This window comes from Arabidopsis lyrata (assembly GCF_000004255.2).
Source record: "Arabidopsis lyrata subsp. lyrata unplaced genomic scaffold ARALYscaffold_1, whole genome shotgun sequence".
NCBI classification, from domain to species: Eukaryota; Viridiplantae; Streptophyta; class Magnoliopsida; order Brassicales; family Brassicaceae; genus Arabidopsis; species Arabidopsis lyrata.
The window spans coordinates 7425320-7443741 of NW_003302555.1; the positions used below are offsets into that span (position 1 = coordinate 7425320).

Here is an 18422-nt window from a genome sequence, read left to right on the forward strand (position 1 = left end):
TGCATGGCACAACCAATCCTATCCATAAAATTGATGAAACTTTGTCCACAACCCACTTCAAGATCATCGTCTAAATGAAAATTTCGTGTCAAGGCAAACAGATTGCCATCGCTTTGAGAAAAAACCGAAACGACATTTTTGGTTTTCGGTTTCAGATCGGTTTTTGGTAATTAACCGGTCAGCAATTCTTCAAATGTACTTCGGTTCTCTATTTTCAGTAATTAACCGATAGGCAATTCTTCAAATTCTTTTAGGAAAGATAGAATGTGGTAAATAATGTCATCTGCTGCTAGACCATTGATCCTATCCATCCTTTTGCCCAAACACTAAACCCCAAAAAAAAAAAAAAAAAAAAAAAAAAAAAAAAAAAAAAACTTTCAGGCCTGATGAATGTGAATATAGTTTTCAGGAACCAGGGATTTTGAATGTTATATGATATCAATGTCTCAAGGTTGATTCATTGTTTAAAGCTTGATTAATTAAATTTCTATTAAGTTTGGAATTTGGTTTGGATCCTGCAGTTAATAAATAAAAACTGAATGTTATGGAACCGGATCTGTTTGTGTTAAGGTTTATTCGTATTTAAGTAAATGAAACTAAATTAATTTTTTCTCTAAATTTGAGTTTCATTTAATTCGATTTAAACCGGTTAATGTATGTCTGAACTCTGAAAATGGTAGAATCAAAACTGGGCGATTAAGATCACCAAAATAGATAGACTAAACTATTTAGTTTCTTAACAAAAAGCAAACATGTTCTTCTCAGAACTGATCATTCTCTTTGCGGAAGTAGAGCCAACGATCCTTTCCAGCTGCAAATACATCACATTGGTCCACATTACTACACTTGACATTACAACTTTTATATTATATCATATTACTCTATAACCTAGTTCGAATGGATTTAAGATAAGCTTTAAACTAATCTAGTTGTGTATATCTGAGGAACCATCAGGAGATTGATAATGAGAGATGTGTAAGTACCTGGAGCATATCAAAACGAGAAAAAAGTGCAGTGGACATCATCTCATGTGATCCTTCTTCAAGCATGTTCATTATCTGCAGTTAAAGATAAGAACGATGAGACCCGACTGTCTTTCTCCTGATAAGAGTTGGGTCGCAATTAATTCTCGATTAAAGATGCACTTACCTCAGGGTAAAACTCCTTCCGCTCCGGAAGAGAATAGAAGATTAAGTTCTTTATACCACGGATCTGAAACCCGAGAAACCAACATCATCATACATCAGCCAACTTGGTCAGAAATCAGAATAGTAATTTCATCACAGAACCTACTAAAAGATCAAAGCTGAATTTAAGAAGAAAAAAACCTTGTATCTCTTATAAAAGTATGCTCTTTCAGTGTAAAGCATGACCTTTCGGCTCCCTACAAAAAACCGTTCTCTTGCTCGGGATATATCAGCATTTTTTGCATAACTGAAAAACAGAAGTCACGATTAACTAACTAATTTCAGGTGAAAGAAATCCAGATAACACAGAGAAGTAGCAACTTCAAAACAGGAAGAAAATTTTCTCACTCTCCAAGAAGACAGAAAGAGGTATTCTGCGTATTCAAAAAGTTTCTAAGCCTGACGAACTCGAAGTAAGAATGGATAAAGATCATTACTCCTCCCTACAAGCATGATTGGAATACGAACAATCAAGCTCCCAAATTTACGTGATAACAATAAGGTCTTTGTTCTGACCAACTTTGTTGTTGTCTATTCTATGTATTTTATTGCAACTTAGAAGTATGGGCATCAAAATAGTTTAGCCTTTGAATGATGGGGATACCTGAACAGAATCTCTAATCTTTGGGAAAATCTGTAATGAAAAGAACAACGGAATCAGTAACTATTGTATTTAGCATCAAACATAAATTAAAAAGTGTAATATGTGCAATGACCCTACTTTCAATGGTATACGAACAAAAAAAATGCAACAGTGCACAATATTCATTTAAATCTAGTTACTGCATAACCAAAGCATCAAAACAAATTAAAAAATGGACCTTTTTGGTAAAATATTCAAGACGTGCATCGTCCACTTGGGTTATGGAGTCTGCATCAAATCTTTCATAAATCTGCAACACAGACAGAGAGATAAGATGTCTAGAACTTTTCTTGTGTAAGTAAGAAAAGTTTTTATACCTGACGGACAGGGAGCAACACTTTCTCAAGAACACCCTTGTATTCACACGCCAGCTTCATCTGCATAGATTCAACCAAAAGTGTTATGGGACAATTTTAATTCAAAACTAAAAATGAAAGACAATAAAGATTACAATCTTGGTAAGGGTTCACATAATAGATCAATCATCTTATCCCCTCGCAACACTAGCAACAAAAAAGACTCCCGAAATGCATTTAATATAGAGGGATAATACGCTAGCTGCATGATGAATGTCCACCTTTCCTTTATAGTTCAAGCAGTGGCGATTGAATAGAGAATTCATCTCTGAAACGAAATATTATCTAGGTTAGTATGAGTTTGAAAACTCCACCATAAATAAGGGTAACGGAAATATAGGAAAAACGAAGATCAAATTGAATTTAACCATAGGTGAAAACAAGTGGGCAGATCAACACCTGGGGTTAAATAAGAACTTAGAATTATTGACTGGCGATAAAACCTTGCATGTCCATCCAGATACCTAAACATAAGAATTTTTTTTAAGAACTTCTGGCATAGATGGGCTGCTGGACACACAAAACATATTAGAGAAAAGAAGTTAAAAGTCGGAACTACGTACAACGGCCGAATTCGCATGACATTGGTTCCATGTTGTTTTGATGGCAATCTATTTAAGTGATCAACGACTGTAGCAAGGAATGACCAATTCTGCAACATCATAATAAAGCATATAAGAAATGGAGTCATAGTATTCCATTTTTGAAAACTCTATAAGCTCAGCCCACAACCTACCTGCATAGATATTATGTCTGCATGATCGATAACCAAAACCTATCCACATGTAAATGAAAAAATATTAGTAACTTCTATAAGGAGATGCAGAATACAACCTCGAATATTTGAAAATACATGCAGTAATAGACCAGGTTTAAGAGATATAGCAATAGTAGACTAATGTAACTGAACATTAATGGCATCAACCGTCAGCTATCTATTAAATATATCTTCTGCAAGCAATGATAAACAAAAATACCTCTATGGAGGAAAGATAATCAACATCCCGTTCCTTGTTTTCTTCTGCTTGACCAAAGGTCTAACAAGAGCAAAAATTGATTAGAGATCAAATAAAGAAGATTTGCATAACTGAATCATCTTATCAAAGGATAGATAAGGCTGCCTACCATTTGTAACTTGAGAGGGGAAGCAATTATAATGTCTGAGGAATAAAAATCACCATACAGCCTAATGCTCTTCCTGGAATTGACAAGAGGATTCAAGTCTCAGCACAACGAGCAAATTAGATGCCAACAGAAAGCAGGCACTTCAAATCTAAAGAGGATGTAGGCTTAGGATATACCTTGTATGCTTAATGCCTAGCATGAACTCATCATCGTTGTTACTCGCACCAAAGAGGGATTGCCAATCAGAAGGTTTTGAAGACTTCTGTGTGGTTGAGTTTCCCTTTTTTGACGTATTCTTTTCCACATCACCGTCATCAGTAGCCTCTTCACATCCAAACTCATCGTTAAACCGGTCAAGGTGTTCTACACTAACCTGAAACCAATGAATGATATTGAAGATGGCATAGGTAACTCAAGACATTAGCAACATAGAAAATATCAATGCAAAAAATTCTTTCAACATCAATAACAATCAAACTAGAGAATTTTTTCATCCGCGAGAAGTCGAGTAGAGGCAACAGTCACAAAGCATTGCTAATTGAAAAATTGATGACATAATTTCATAAATTCATATACCCTTTGAGATTCCGGAGTTAGTTGGATGAGCCTCTTGACAACGCGAAAGGCAATGCTCCTCAACGGTAATAGAATCAATACCTGGAATTAAAATAAACGTAAGACCAACTATCAAATGCGAGCAACAACATATTTAAACGCAAAATTTATGCACGAGAAAAGCAGAAGGGGTCACCTTTGGACGAGTAAATCCTTGGTCCAGAAATCCATCATCAGAGAGAATTTCCTCTTCAGAGATCTCTCGATGCTTGGCGATTTTACTTTCATTCTTCTTCACAAGATCTCTAGTTTTAAAGATGTGATTCAACTGCATAAGACAAACTGACTTCAATGAATCCTGAAGATATGCTAAGTCTATTGAAAACCTCATAAATTGTCTTAGAAAAAGGAATACAAGTGTGTACACACAGAATGCATAAGGTACGCATCCATGGCACTTGAGTCTTCGTCAGAGCCACTATGGTAAAAGGGTTTCTTGTTAGAATGCAATATATCCAGATAGTTGTTGCCTACAGTATCAATATACAATGATCAACACAGAGCCATGAAAGAAACAGGAATGATATAAAGTAGAAAGAATCCAGAGATAGGTGAATCCCAGAATTTAATACTTACAAATGGAGAAGAATTTTCTCCTTTTAGATGAGTCCAAATCTTTGCCTCCAGATTTTTTGTATAATTGAAGCCAGTGCTTATATAACTTAGGCTTGAGGCCGTAAGTTGCATCACTCTGAATACCCTGCAAAATAAAAAAAATCTTTAGTGCTACTGGTAACTACTAGGTTTGGAGACAGACTTTGCATCCATATTATTCTGAGGAAAAGGTTAAAGAATACATACATCAAGAAAATTTTCACTCGTTCCTTTCCATCTGCAATTTGGCATGTCAAAGGCAAGTGATTCCCATTTAAATTTCCACTTGCCTTTTGGTAAAGTGTTCACTTCTTCACTGGATAATTTGTGGCTAAGGTGCTCACTAAATGCACTGAACAATACATGTGTGAATAAAAAAGTTGTATTAGATTAACACATCAAACTGTAAATAAAGTTTTGCAGAAACCACCATCTGAATTAAATTTACCTAACAGATGAAGAAGCATCTACAAAGGATTGGCCATTGGTACTCAAGTCATGCTCCTCATCCGTTTCATAGTCGTCAGGATCTTCTTCTTCACTTTGATTATCATTGTTTTCCATCATAAGACCTCTGAGAGTTTCCTGATCATCCCCTTAAATAAAGACAAAAAGAAGCATAGGTAAAATCAAAAGGCAGAACAACGATGCAACTATTGCAAGAATACTTAAGAGCCAATAGGCCACAGATAGGTAAGTACTAAAAACTTCCAATACTAGATAAGGACAAACTTACCTTGAATCTTATCATCATCCCCATCAATAGAGCTTAAATCCTCAGACCCACTGTTTTCCTCCTCATCCTCATCTTCTTCTGTGTCACTTTTCCCTTCCTCCTCTCTCTGCCTGTAAAAAGATTTGGAGATTCAATATCTCCAAGAAACTTGTTGCATATAATCTACAAAATCTTAATGTAAAAAAAAAATGAAGAGTAAAGGACACAGCAGTTCCACAGAGGAACAAGTATATCGAATCTAAATGGTCCACTGTTCAGCCTACCAGTTCACATAAATCAATGGCATATAAAGACTAAGACTTGAACTTGTTAACACAAACGGCATTATAAAAGTACCTTCTTTTGTTCATATCAGCAACAACCTTGTTAGATGAACCAAGAGAAGCGAGCAAATGTTGGTACTGTGTCGGTTCTCTGTAAAGCATTGCTTCCGATTCAGTCTCAATGGAGTCTTCTTCAGGTGAATCTAACGATACAATAACCCAAAAAAAAAAGGTTAATTTTGAGTACCACTTCTCTGTTGGACATAGAATCTGAAAGCACTTGCAGAATCAACGAAGAAGAGCTAACAAACCTGGATCCTCTATTGAAGGATTGGAAACAACAGCCTTTTCAACATGTTTGTGCTTCTTCGTATCCCTTTTCTTATCGAATTTCTCATGAGACCTGTGTCTCTTCATGACTCCAGCACCGTTTGGAGCCATCTTGTGGAAGCTAAGTGGTGCAGAGAAAGAGATTATGGGAGATGTTGAGCTTGCTTGATTTTAGTTGTAAAAAAACTGCCTCAAAACAAAGTTCATAGGTTTGGTCTGAAAATAAAGCGGCGGCCGAGCAGATTAAAACCCCAAAGTCTGAAGTCTGAATGGGCCTTGCAATAGGCCCAATAGATTTAACGCTTTTGCTTTCTTTTTTTGGTTTCCTATTATTTTTTATCCAATATAGAATAAAGAGAGCAATATAATAGTATCTTCTAAGCACCAACTGATAAATATTCATGACAAATGCAACAATAACATCATCGAGTTCCACATGTTAACAAAGAAACAAAGACCTTTGACACATAGATCCAGAGAAATTTCAATTACATCAACATTCCTTTAAGTCTCACAGTTCTGTTTATTTTATTGAGTTGTTGTTACTGTGAGACTTAAAGCAATATTGATTAATTGACTGATTTGTGTTACCTCAATTGAAATTTGTTGGTGCAGGAATTAGCACTTCCGATAATACCGGCTTAAACCGGACGAATTGCGAATAAATCTGAGAATTCAGTTAAATCAGATAATCCCGGTTAGGCTTGTTAATGGGTCAGAAAAAGGAGGTCGCCTGGCGAGCTCAACCCGAAAACGGGAGATCGCCTAAGCCGACTTCTCGTTCAAGAAAAAAGAAAGATTTTCCTTAAGAAAAAAGGAGAATCGCGAAAAGAAAGGAAAAACAGAAGATAAGGCCCCGAAGATTTAGAAGTTTAATTTATCCTAAAAACCGCTTTAATCATGTATAAATAGGGGGTTTGTCCCCTATTCAAAGGATCCGCAACTTTATACAAAAAAAACTAGTTTTCTCGATTGTTCTTGAGCTAAACCCTAACGTTGTCTCTAAGCTATAAAATTCACCCTTCTTTTCGAGTCTTTGATCACAAAATAACAAGAGAGTTAATTGAATTTGTTTTCTTCCTTTAAACAAATTCATTGTGTAATTTTTAGAATCAACAAAAATTACATTAGGTTTTTGAAAAGAACAAAAAAACTCACTTCAAAACTACTACCACTCAAGGGTTAAATTCTAGTTTATGACAGAATTATAGAATTCAGTAATTATTAATTTATAAGTATTCTAACCGTAAGCTCATCATCATCATAATAAAATTATGATCATCGTCACAAACTTGATACCATCATTGTCATCTCTATCCACACCACCGTCCATATCATCATTACACCAATTCATCATTGTCATCCAACGTTACACGATCATCGTTATTATACCATAACAGTAATATTACTATCACTGTTATTAATATCATCATGATCGTGATACCATCATCATCATCATCACCACAATAAGATCATTATTATCATACCATCATCAATTCATCATTATATATATATATATATATATATATATATATATATATATATTGTTTATTGTTTGATAATAAAAAGTCGCAGAATTCAAGGTTTCCAAGTTGGAGGAGTGGTGGGCTTAAAGGAGCCATGTTCATTTTTTCAATAATGCAAGAAAAATAACTTCGGCAGGCAAGTCTCATCTCTTTCTGGTCTGGCCTTTCATGACTCTTGCAGTTTTCTCCTCGTTCTCTTCTTATTACAGCCCCCATCTGGCACCTTCTCATTGGGTCTCACCTCTTTTCACTTTTAAATTTAGACAACGCCAACGTGACCTGTTCTTGCTCCTGTGGCGCCTTTCACCTCGTCGTTTTGTAACTCTAGACACACTTATTCTTATATATACTGTATATTGTGGTTTTTCTCACGTCGTTTTTATGAGTGTGTTTATTACTTTTTTCCCTCACGTTTTATCTTATATAGATAAGAACATCAATATCGATGAGCAAGCCAATCCAATACATTTTACAAATGATAAACATAAATGGCAATAACTTGTGCGACGTGAATAACACAATCAGTTAGAAATTACATGATATAAAATTCAAAAATGAAACATTATATTTGGAAATGAATGTTGGAGATACAATCCAAGTCCCACATCGGAAGTTTGATGGGACAATCAATAATATATAAAGGGTTAGGGCCAATCCACTAATTGCTAATTGGTTTTTAGTTGGAAGCTCAGAATTAGCCCAAATTTAACATGGTATCAGAGCCCAAGGTTCAAATTCTGGTGGACCTAGAAAATTGGATACGGACATACCTCAAATCCGAGTAATGGGGCCCGAGAAAGGGGCTTATTATCGGTCCGAGTGAGGGATCGAGGAGGTGTGTTAAGATTCATGTGGTCCTTGGATTGAAGGGGAGATTGTTGGAGATACAATCCAAGTCCCACATCGGAAGTTTGATGGGACAATCAATAATATATAAAAAGTTATGGTCAATCCACTAATTGCTAATTGGTTTTTAGTTGGAAGCTCAGAATTAGCCCAAATTTAACAATGAAATATAAAAGTCATGCATGTAGGAAATTTTGGCAAATCATCAGAATAGTCAGTCATGACTCATGTGGTTGTGCTCCGAACAATTGGATTCAAAAGTGGTGTGTCCCGTAATTTTAGGTATTTTCAATGTATTCCATATTTCACATTTTTATATACTATACAAGATGTTCAATTTTTATTTTTTTTTGTTATAGAAATACAAAACTCTATAAAACCTCTCAGTTGTAATGCTTTTCTCTTCACATACCACAAACACATCACACTCTTATAGCAAAAATAATATCTCTCCCATATCACAAAAGAGAAAAACAATATGACAACATATGGCACCAATCCGAAGTCGTCTAACGACTTAGCCCCCAAACTCGAGTACATCACCCGCGGCATTAACCAACAAAAAAGATCCGGCCTCGCCACGCGCCGCCCTTGGAAGCAAATGCTAGACCTCGGTTCCTTCAACTTCCCCCGCAAACTAGCCACCGTGATCAGTAGAATCAGAGCCAACACCGTCTACTTCCAGACCAATTACACCATTGTCGTCCTCTTCTCCGTATCTCTCAGTCTGATTTGGAATCCCTTCTCCCTCCTAATCCTAATCGCCCTACTCGGCGCATGGCTCTTCCTCTACTTCCTCCGTGATGAACCGCTCGCTGTGTTTGACCGCGAGATCGACCACCGTATCGTACTTATCGTCATGTCCGTTCTCACTCTTTCGATCCTTTTCTTAACCGATGCTAAGCTCAATATTGCGGTGGCCATCGTGGCAGGTGCCGCGGCTGTGTTGTCTCATGCAGCTGTTAGGAAAACTGAAGATCTTTACCAAACCGACGAAGAAACCAGTCTTTTAAATCCCTAATTATTTTACAATCAAATGTTAGACTATTTCACATTATGGCTACGATTGTTTATTTTGTGTTTCGATTTGATTTTCAATGTTACCGAAACTAAATATTTATAACCATGATTGTTAACTAGCGTTTTCACGTTTTGTTTGTGTTTCTAAGTTATAGTGACTAAAATATATAACATAGAAACACATTGGAAGAAGCATTTGAAATTTAGCGACTCGAAATGGTATGAAGCAATCCCTAGCTAACAGAAGTGTGTTTGATGGTCATGTAACAGAAAACATGTAGACACAACAAAACAATCGTAACCTATATCGAATATTCGTCTCACTTAAACTTATTTCAAAATCATCGATTTTTCTCTGTTACGATAGCCTAGGTTTGTATATAATAGTGGTGAAAACTTGAAATGAGTAAACAATAAACTAATCAAATACTCGTCCCACTAAAACTTGATTAACAAGGTACCGTATATCGAATTTTCGTCCCATTAAAACCTGAATTTATAAATTTGAGTCCGAAATGAATCAACATGCAAACAGGGTAATCCAATCCGAAGTGGGTTTACATGCTTAACGTATACCATTTTTCACTTTCTCGTTATTATTGGATCATTAGAGTAATATTTTGCTATTGATCATGATCGAAGAACAAGAGATTGAAAGAATTGGTACGATAAATGAGCCCATTAAGCTTCCGAGGTAGCTAGGCGATCCTCCGAAGGAAATCCCTTAATTACGTATACAAAATAATTCACTTACGTGCATGAACCATTCATCTTTAGACATCTTACATATATTCTGAATTATATTGCCTGATGAATATTTCGAAAACAAAACAAAAATCTTCAATTTCTTGTTTTCATCAATCACTTAACCAAATTCAAAGGAACTTGAAGAGCAAGAGGCACCATCGGTTCATGAACAATCCCAACAGATATCTTGCAGTTTTCAGAGCTCAACATCTTGTCCTGGTCCTCTTCTTCCTCTAATGACATAATCTCGTTGATTATTTCCATTAGTATCCTCTCCATATCTTCTCCATCGGTCCAATCTCTAACGGTAGCCTTAACCAACATGGGATTTTGACTAATCAAATCCCAAACCGGGAAATTCTTCCTTGGCATCATGTAATCTTCAGCTTTGAGTCCAAGACTTGGACAGTAATCACCAGCACCATCTCCAAGATAAATCATCTTGGTCTTCCTCCCTTCTTTGGTCAGAGAAGCTTGAATCCTTTCGATTATCAAACCCTGTGTAAATAGAATTTAATATTAATTTAGCACTGGAAACAACACAAGTAGGTCCATATTGACTCATAATAACAGAATCAAAGATAATACTATATTTTACACCAAAAAGTTTCCCAAAATCCCTGGAAGTAGTTATGACAAATTAAATGGCAAAATCACTTTTTTTTTTTCTTTTTTTCTTTCTATCACAAAGAATCAGAATTAATCATATCTTTTGAACTAATCAATCAATTTGAGATTAGTGTAACTGCAGTACCTTGCACATGTTAGGAGGGCACCGAGAGCAACCATGAGAAGATTTGGTGAAGTCATGGTAAGGAGAGACTATTAATCTTCCTTGTTCATCTACAAGTCCTGGATTTGTGTTAATCTCGGAGAAAAACTCTCTAATCCCGAGATGTTCGATGATCGTTTCGATGAATAACGTGTTTGCGTCGCTCACTATCCTCAGCTCGCACCTAATGACGTATGATTATTCAGTACCGTGTTATCAAATGAAGATTGATGAATTTAATATGGAGTTTTATTTACCCTAAAGCATGAGCAGATTTGATGGCAGGGATGACACGTGGATGAATTGGGATTCTCCTAAGGACTTGTTTGATTTCTTCAATGGTTTTACCCTGATCATGAAGCTCCTTCATCATCCGATTCTGTTTTGTAATAAGGATTTAGGGTTTCGTTTAAATCATGACTGATGAACATAGAAAACAACAAACGATTCGAGAAGCCGAAGGGTTAGAGATGGATGAACAAAACAAACCATGAGAGAGTTCCAAGGCATTGTTGGGAGAAGCTGGTTGAACAATTCAGTGAAACCAAGTTCATCGACAACCCAATTATCACTGTCTACATCGATGATTGTCTTGTCAAAATCAAAGACGATCACGATGTTGTTTCTGTTAGCCATTCTCAGAGAAACTTTTCTATAGGTAATGTTTTTTCGATTTCTGTGTGATTATGTAATATGGAGAAGAAGGATGTGATATATATATATATATACGAGTGAGAGAAGGTGAAGAGGGAGAGAGGCGAATAGGGATTTTCTAGGAAGATGCCATTGGAATATTACTTACCTTCAGACGCAAGGTGAGAGAATCCTAATCTGATATGATTCGTGTTTTTTGAACCGTTAGATCTGATGACGTTTAAGTGCCAAACATTGACTAGGTATGCTGATCCAACGGTGGTGATGACTCTTGGTGTATTATGTGGGTATTATTTAGGTTGGCTTGTTAAATGTTTTTTTTTTTTAGTGGGATTTAGGCAGTTGAGAAGACACGGGAATGGAATGAGATAAAAGAATATTCCACCTATTAATCCGTTTTCCACCAAAAAAGTTAAATTAAATGAATTAGTTTTGTATTTATCAAATTAGAATGAAAATAAATAAATGTGCATGGGATAGTTGCAATATCCATTAAGTCACACACTTGATCGATAAAGTTAAAAGTGAAAACCACAATATTAATACTCTGTTGGATTTAACGTTAACAAAAATATATGGGAGTTGCATCAGAAGGCACTAGCGAGGAATAAGCTACATTGCAACTTGGAAGGAATGTTGAGTGACAAATGTAAGCCGAAAAGAATATTCTAGGGGTTAAGGATCGATCACATCATCTTTTCTTTTGGTGGCCACATCTTTCAATATTCATCTGTATTTGATTTCTTCAATAACAATAAAAAGTAGTATTCTAACCAAACAAGTCTCAGTATGACAACAAAACAAATGTGTGTGTGTGTGTGTCAGTGTGTGTAATCCTCTATCTATAAAATAATAATACATCTCTATCAGATGATCCGCATCAACACAAGCTTCTTTAATTCCTCTTCCTCAATCCTCATGTCTTTTTAAATGACTTATGTAATATATACAAAAGGAATATAGTGTATATTATAATTTCGTTGTAGAAGATCTGTAGCACCACGTACGAAAAACCATAAACAGGGATGACTCATTTCACTCACATCCACTAGTTGATTTGGTTTACATTTCATTTTTCTTAGCAGAAATCAAATTACTTAGGTAATATATTAATGTTGCCCTATACTATATATACACTCTTGTTGAGGTAGGGATTTATATATTCATCACATCCTTTAAAGTATTAGTCAATGATAATTTATTGTTCTTACAATAAGAATCCATGAGGAATTGAGGAGAAAACTACTTTTTATTGTGGGTAAAAGTAAGAAAACACACAAGAGGTGTCTGACAATACAATTGAAAAATAGACAAATAGCAAAAAAAAAGCCACACGTATGTATGTGGTGTTCAAGAAGAAGAAGAAGAAGAAGATATGACAAAAGAATCAATAAACAAATTTTGAAGCACATCCCTCCCAATCGTCTCATACTAAAAAAATCCCACACACCATAATCTGTTTCTTAAGAAAGAAAAGAAAGTAATAGAATCGAAACTAATAAGAAAATAAAATAAAATGTATCCTTGTGCAACCCAAAAAAAGACAACCTAAGTAGGAGGGGTGGTTCGGATATATCAAAAAAAGACAACCCTTCTTCTGGTAAAAAAGGTCTCTTCTTCTTTTCTTTTCCCAACCCAATACTTTTTTACCTTCTAACTCCTGAAAGATTACTGTTGCTTCTTCCGTTGACTCGTCGCGGTATGACTGGTCTGCCTTTGGTCTTGGACACAGCATAACAATGTTACTACTACACCTTTTCTGGTTACATCATGACTTTGGTTGTTAAAAAGAAAGAGAATGAGAGAGAGAGAGAGCCTGGAAAAGTTAAATTGGAGCAAGCTGGTTCCATGTGTTTGTCTTCTCTCTCTCTCTCTCTCCAATTCATGCATAGTACATGTACAAGCTGTTTGCTGCTGCACAAGCAATTGAGTTCTCTGTTGGGTGCCATGCCATATGCAGCAACTTAGTTGTGAAATCATATGCGTTCCCATTTGCCTCTGTTCCGGGACTCTCTGATCCTGCGTCCAAAACACGAGTTTTTACTCCACAAGAAAATATTAAAAGCTCGAGTATATAAGTTTTACAGTCACTACTACCACTAACCTCGTCTAACCACACGTGTCATACTGCCTATAGATCTGGAAGGTCTTGCAGGTGTCTGGATTTGCCTCCTAATATAAACATTGATGCAAAAGTTTGCAATTGATCAACTTCTATGACTTAATGTTAACTATCAATTTTCTCTGTTTTCTGATTTACCTCATCGGGTTTTTGCTAGCTTCCAAAGTTGCAGCTTCGGTACTACCTTGAGACGCTCCAAATACGCGGAATAGATTGCTGGTTCACCCGGGAAATTAAGCATAATAAATTGGTCTTTTGTTCATTTCTTATTCACGACAGAAAAGTACAGTAATGACCAGAAGAAAGCAAGCAAACCTGTAAGAACCTGTTGCTACCCTCAATCCATCGCCACTCAGACAACACTCAAATTTATCAAAGATGGAGTCATTTTCATATAGATCGCATAGCTGCAACCGGGTAAAACATATTGTGGTTAGCTTTGAAGACAGAATCATCAAATAAAAAATGCCACAGAAAGAAGCTCTCACCCTGGGTCTCAGATGTTCATGAACCTGGTAAGATGCAACTGGACCAGAATCCATGTTTATGTCCCACAGCTGAAACGTCAAAAAGGGTAGAAGATATCAGAAAGAACTAAAGAATAGACCTATATTGTCCCACAATCATATAAATATACACAAGGGAACCGAATGATTTCCAACCTTGAGCGTCATGTAATCGCGACTAAGTATGTATCTCCCATCCTTTGAGAATTTAATATCTGAAATTGAGGCAATTATCTCTGTGAAAAATGATCTTGAACCAGGTGCTTCCGGTTCTTCAAATCTGTGATATGAAGCAAAAATGGTCAGTTGTCAGAAACTTATAGCTTATTAATATTCATTTCCAAGTCATTTCCAACAGGAAAAGAAAAAAATGGAAATGAACCCACTATATTCATATCCCCTTCTTATTATTGTACATGAGTTAAGCACATATTGAAACCTTTCCGATAAAGGATGAGGAGGACAGAACTTACAATTTTGTATGAGAATCACACAGAGCTGATTGACGCATATCAATCAAACGAATTGAGCCTTTTGAACTACTATATGCGAGCATATTACAATGGATAGGATGAAACTCAGCTGATGTAATAACCTCTGCAGAGACCATGTAGCATTTAGAAGCATGCTCAACAAGCAGTAAACGTGGAAAGAATAGATAATCAAAGTAAGGAGTTTGTTGATATATGAATCTATGTTAAGACAATACAAAATAACATCTAACGATATAAAGGAAATAGCATACCAGTTAAGTCCTCCATGTTTGTGGGCTTAACATCAACAATATTGAAACTCTGGTTGCTAATTTCCAAATTCCAGAGATTTACTCGCAGATCATCAGCCGAAATAAAGGTTTCTCCATCGCTATAACAATTAGGGGAACGATAAATTATCACAAGGAATAAAACAATGCAATACATATCTATGTACAAGTTGTGAAATTTAGGGTCAACTAGATTTTCGACAAAGAGAACGGTAGCACGACCAGACATGAAAAGACATGTAAAATAAAATTATAATATATATTTTAGATATTAGCATTGTTTTCTGAGATACAAAAATTAAGGAGAAAGAGAGCAAAAACGTGTTGAAGAGCTATCAAGAGTAATACATATAACCTGAGGGAAAACTTAAGAAAATGATTACCTGCTATTTGAGATTGAATTAATATGGTAATCATGAGCATGAGCATATACTCGTCGGCATCTAGCCACAAGGTTGGTCTCCTGGCTTGTAACCTAAATATGCAGAAAGACCCATTATTTCAAGCAGAACACAAACTAACTAATGCATGAGACTAAGTTTGTACTGAGCTTTAGCTACGACAAAAGGAAACAATGCCAATAGTAAATGTCCTACGTTTCACAACTCAAGTAGTAGGATCATCAACATGACGAAAATATCCACAACTTCCAGTAAATATAGTATACAGGCTTAATATCTATATGCATTTGAGTACAACTACCACTGGCAAACGCAGAGATGGAATGCCTCCTGGCGGGAAAGAATATTCATTGCTCAGGTAGCCATGTGCTTTATTGGCAGGTAATCCATTAGTAACTAATTGAGGAGGGATACTTGAACTTCCTTCTCTCGACGGATCAATATTCATTTCACTAATTTTCTTGATCTTCTTCTCTTGTACCTGTTTGATTCCAAATGAGAGGAGTCAAATTATAAGAGTAAACAAACAAACTATTTCTCTTCTTTTTTTTTGCATGGAGTATTGGAAGCATAAAAACCAGGTTCTAGACAAACAATTTTCACATGTGACACCTAATATAATTCTACACTATAAAGCATATGAAACAAGATTATGGAACCGAGTTACACAGAAAGGAATTGCTATAAATGGCCTATTTTTTGCAGTCATGTGATATAAAATTCCATCCAGATGTCACACCTTCCAATATTTGATGGTTTTATCGTTTGTGGAAAGCAGAAACAATGCACCATTTGCTGGCTGACACCATCTGATTTTGTTGATTTTCTCTTCTATCTCCAAACTCTTGAGATAGTCAAACTGAAACAGATTGAAAAGCAAGCTTATTGAGTAGCACAAGAAACACAATTAATCGTAACTGAAATCTGGTGATAAGTTTTAATGTACCTCTGGCTCATGACTCTGAAATTCTGTTTTATATCTAAACTCAGGATGCCTAACTGGGTAATCCGTCTCCTCAAGATCCTTCCTGGACCCTCCATGCTGAAAGTAACATTTCGCAAGACTGCGTTACAGCACAAAATATTTTTTGAAACAAATCTTGCAGAAGAAAAAGGAACTCACATCTTTAGTATCTGTCCTTTCGAAAAGAACTACTCGGCCCCCACGGTCACCAGTTGCAAGATGGTCTCCACTTTTATCAAATTCGATGGCTGAAATGATGTCAACTGCGGAAGAAAATTGTGCAAACAGAATCATTACATCTGAAATCACCACTAAATTGTAGAAGCTAAACACATAATAACCTTGAGATGCTTATTCTCCAAAACATAGAGAATGTACACCGGTAAAGAAGACTACATACAATAACATGAGAGCAGATTAAGTTTATCTCATACGGAAAGTGCCTCTGAAGACAACCTAGTTACATCAATACCCCTGGAAGTCTCATCAGCCAGAAGAGAGCAGCTATAGAACAACTCAATATTACAAATTCAATTCATGAACCCAAAATGCATGACCATTGATAACCCTTGACACTTGTCGCTGGACAATCCAATCCCTCATGGCCTCATATGCCTTTCTTTGCTGTTAAACAGAGTCGAGACACCATTCTACCAGTCGAAAAAGTACCCATGGCTTATGGCATTGAACAGACAAAAGCTTCACGCTAGATTACCCTCTTAGTCTCAACTTAAAACTATCATCAGCGTATCAAATGATTCAAAAATCTACAATACAGAACAGCTGAAAACTTGTACAAAACAGAGAGTTCCAACCTCACAAAAATCAGCTATAGAGAGATGCTCTCATATCACATAATACCCAACAATCCAAACTTGTCATAGAACTCAGAAACTCTACTAACAGTGCAATAAAAGTCACAGAGATTCATCAATGACACACTAAGTAGTAGAGGCATAACTTACAAATCCCTAGCATCCAAATCAGATCCAAACAACAAATCAAACCCTTAGTCCTCAAATACCCTCCGGATCTAAAAGAAAAAGAGAGCCAAACTCATCACCCCCGAATAGGCAATAATTACCTTCCTGAACTTCTTCTCCGGCGGTTCGCTCGCCGAAGACCTGAGAGAATCTCCACTCTAAAGACGGAGGAGGACCACTAGTAGCGGAGGAGGAAGAGGCATCGTCACCACCGTTCATTTTTTTTTTGGTTTTGGGTTAGATAATCCAACAAAAATTAGAAATCCGAGCTTGAAATCTGAGCTTCCAAATCTTTCAATCACCAAATCGAATCGAAGATCGCGGTCATCACCATCACCAAACCCATTGATTCACATTCCATTCCATAGTTTTATTCATGGATTTTTCGCAACTTGATCGATGATTAAATTTCGTTCCTCTCTCTCTCTCTCTGTAGAAAATGGAATTTTGATATATCTCTCTCTCTCTCTCTGTAGAAGAAAATGGAGGAACGAGAGAAGAAAAAAACGCCTTGGCCTTTTTCTCTCTCTAAAAGGACAAAATCGGAATTATACCTTTTTTCCTGCGAGACCAAAACGAAGGAACAAATCGTATAAGTTAATGTCTAATACTAATGTTTTTGTCCTGATTCTAAAGTTTCCTTAGGGTTACAGGCGGTGACATTTTTTATTTGACCATTAAATATCGGTGGACGGTGACATATGTTTTCGCCTATCATTGGTCAGTTGTGGAGGTGCTGCGCTTGCCACTGTTGTATTTGAGGATGGGGGGTGTAAAGATGAGAACTTGTTTACAATCAAATGAAGATCAAAAGTAACTAAGGTTTTGACTCTAGTCAAGTTAAGATTGGGTTAAGTTACTTTTGGGACCACAAAGAGGAGCCTTTGTGTTTTGTCATCTTGTGCACTAGGTTTAAGGATGTCTCCTTGTATTTAAGTAGTTGGGGACGTGAGAGAGATTGTAGCAGCACACAATGTAGAAAGAGGGTGAGAGAGGAACACATAGAAAGCATTAGCTTTGGGGTGGGTTTTCTCATTAGAACAAGGGTGTGATACAGAGTATTAGTGTGTTAGCGAGAAGGTGTTTTCACATTGTAATATCTCTTGTATCTTTGTTCATTTCTAGTGGATTCCGAGACAAGGTCTCGGCGAGATGTAGGTAGTGTCACATTGACACTGCTGAACTCGTTAAACGTGTGTGTGCTCCCTTCTTCTCTATTCTCATCTCTAATATCTCTCTGCTCTGTTTTCTTGCTGCAACAAAAGCCTC

At 36.3% G+C, this 18422-nt stretch overlaps 4 protein-coding genes across 5 annotated transcripts; 1 reads left to right on the forward strand and 3 right to left on the reverse strand.

Annotated features, from left to right (window-relative positions):
• Positions 1-605: 605 nt before the first annotated feature.
• Positions 606-6106, reverse strand: LOC9326306 (U3 small nucleolar RNA-associated protein 25). Of its 2 annotated transcripts, none has more exons than XM_021011450.1 (24): positions 5831-6106; positions 5593-5722; positions 5257-5366; positions 4969-5116; positions 4728-4872; positions 4503-4626; positions 4296-4396; positions 4063-4194; positions 3888-3968; positions 3488-3684; positions 3312-3384; positions 3164-3223; positions 2923-2961; positions 2750-2838; positions 2586-2650; positions 2408-2454; positions 2148-2207; positions 2009-2080; positions 1792-1821; positions 1536-1630; positions 1329-1434; positions 1150-1212; positions 984-1058; positions 606-811 (listed from the first exon to the last, which is right to left on the reverse strand). In XM_021011450.1, exons 1-24 carry the CDS (start codon positions 5958-5960, stop codon positions 737-739), a joined length of 2247 nt encoding a protein of 748 aa, XP_020867109.1. In that variant the 5' UTR covers positions 5961-6106; the 3' UTR covers positions 606-736. The 2 variants fall into 2 exon arrangements, with proteins under 2 accessions (XP_020867109.1, XP_020867108.1); XM_021011449.1 differs by having other exon boundaries at positions 2384-2454.
• Positions 6107-8456: 2350 nt separating this feature from the next.
• Positions 8457-9360, forward strand: LOC9329026 (PRA1 family protein F1). The gene has a single exon (XM_002890198.2). The coding sequence runs from the start codon at positions 8700-8702 to the stop codon at positions 9240-9242; it is 543 nt and encodes a 180-aa protein (XP_002890244.1). The 5' UTR covers positions 8457-8699; the 3' UTR covers positions 9243-9360.
• Positions 9361-9905: 545 nt separating this feature from the next.
• On the reverse strand, positions 9906-12229 carry LOC9326307 (inorganic pyrophosphatase 2). Its single transcript, XM_002892918.2, has 4 exons — positions 11250-12229; positions 11018-11139; positions 10743-10944; positions 9906-10486 (listed from the first exon to the last, which is right to left on the reverse strand). The coding sequence occupies exons 1-4, from the start codon at positions 11394-11396 to the stop codon at positions 10103-10105; spliced, it is 855 nt and encodes a 284-aa protein (XP_002892964.1). The 5' UTR covers positions 11397-12229; the 3' UTR covers positions 9906-10102.
• A 415-nt stretch (positions 12230-12644) lies between these two features.
• LOC9329027 (serine/threonine protein phosphatase 2A 55 kDa regulatory subunit B beta isoform) lies at positions 12645-17712 on the reverse strand. The gene is made up of 14 exons (XM_021011820.1): positions 17255-17712; positions 16330-16433; positions 16153-16248; positions 15946-16065; positions 15508-15687; positions 15189-15280; positions 14788-14906; positions 14516-14639; positions 14199-14322; positions 14025-14093; positions 13852-13943; positions 13675-13752; positions 13519-13586; positions 12645-13433 (listed from the first exon to the last, which is right to left on the reverse strand). The coding sequence occupies exons 1-14, from the start codon at positions 17370-17372 to the stop codon at positions 13297-13299; spliced, it is 1521 nt and encodes a 506-aa protein (XP_020867479.1). The 5' UTR covers positions 17373-17712; the 3' UTR covers positions 12645-13296.
• Positions 17713-18422: the final 710 nt, after the last annotated feature.

Coding starts and splice junctions, on each gene's coding strand:
- LOC9326306 (XM_021011449.1), bottom strand. CDS start 5,960: ATGGCTCCAAACGGTGCTGGAGTCATGAAGAGACACAGGTCTCATGAG. Junction 4,397..4,502: donor GAGAAAATTCTTCTCCATTT/GTAAGTATTAAA, acceptor TTGATACTGTAG/GCAACAACTATCTGGATATA. Junction 1,213..1,328: donor ACTTTTATAAGAGATACAAG/GTTTTTTTCTTC, acceptor CTCGGGTTTCAG/ATCCGTGGTATAAAGAACTT.
- LOC9329026 (XM_002890198.2), top strand. CDS start 8,700: ATGACAACATATGGCACCAATCCGAAGTCGTCTAACGACTTAGCCCCC.
- LOC9326307 (XM_002892918.2), bottom strand. CDS start 11,396: ATGGCTAACAGAAACAACATCGTGATCGTCTTTGATTTTGACAAGACA. Junction 10,945..11,017: donor AAATCTGCTCATGCTTTAGG/GTAAATAAAACT, acceptor ATACGTCATTAG/GTGCGAGCTGAGGATAGTGA. Junction 10,487..10,742: donor GCCCTCCTAACATGTGCAAG/GTACTGCAGTTA, acceptor CTATTTACACAG/GGTTTGATAATCGAAAGGAT.
- LOC9329027 (XM_021011820.1), bottom strand. CDS start 17,372: ATGAACGGTGGTGACGATGCCTCTTCCTCCTCCGCTACTAGTGGTCCT. Junction 14,907..15,188: donor AATTCAATCTCAAATAGCAG/GTAATCATTTTC, acceptor TAATTGTTATAG/CGATGGAGAAACCTTTATTT. Junction 13,944..14,024: donor ATGAACATCTGAGACCCAGG/GTGAGAGCTTCT, acceptor ACCCGGTTGCAG/CTATGCGATCTATATGAAAA.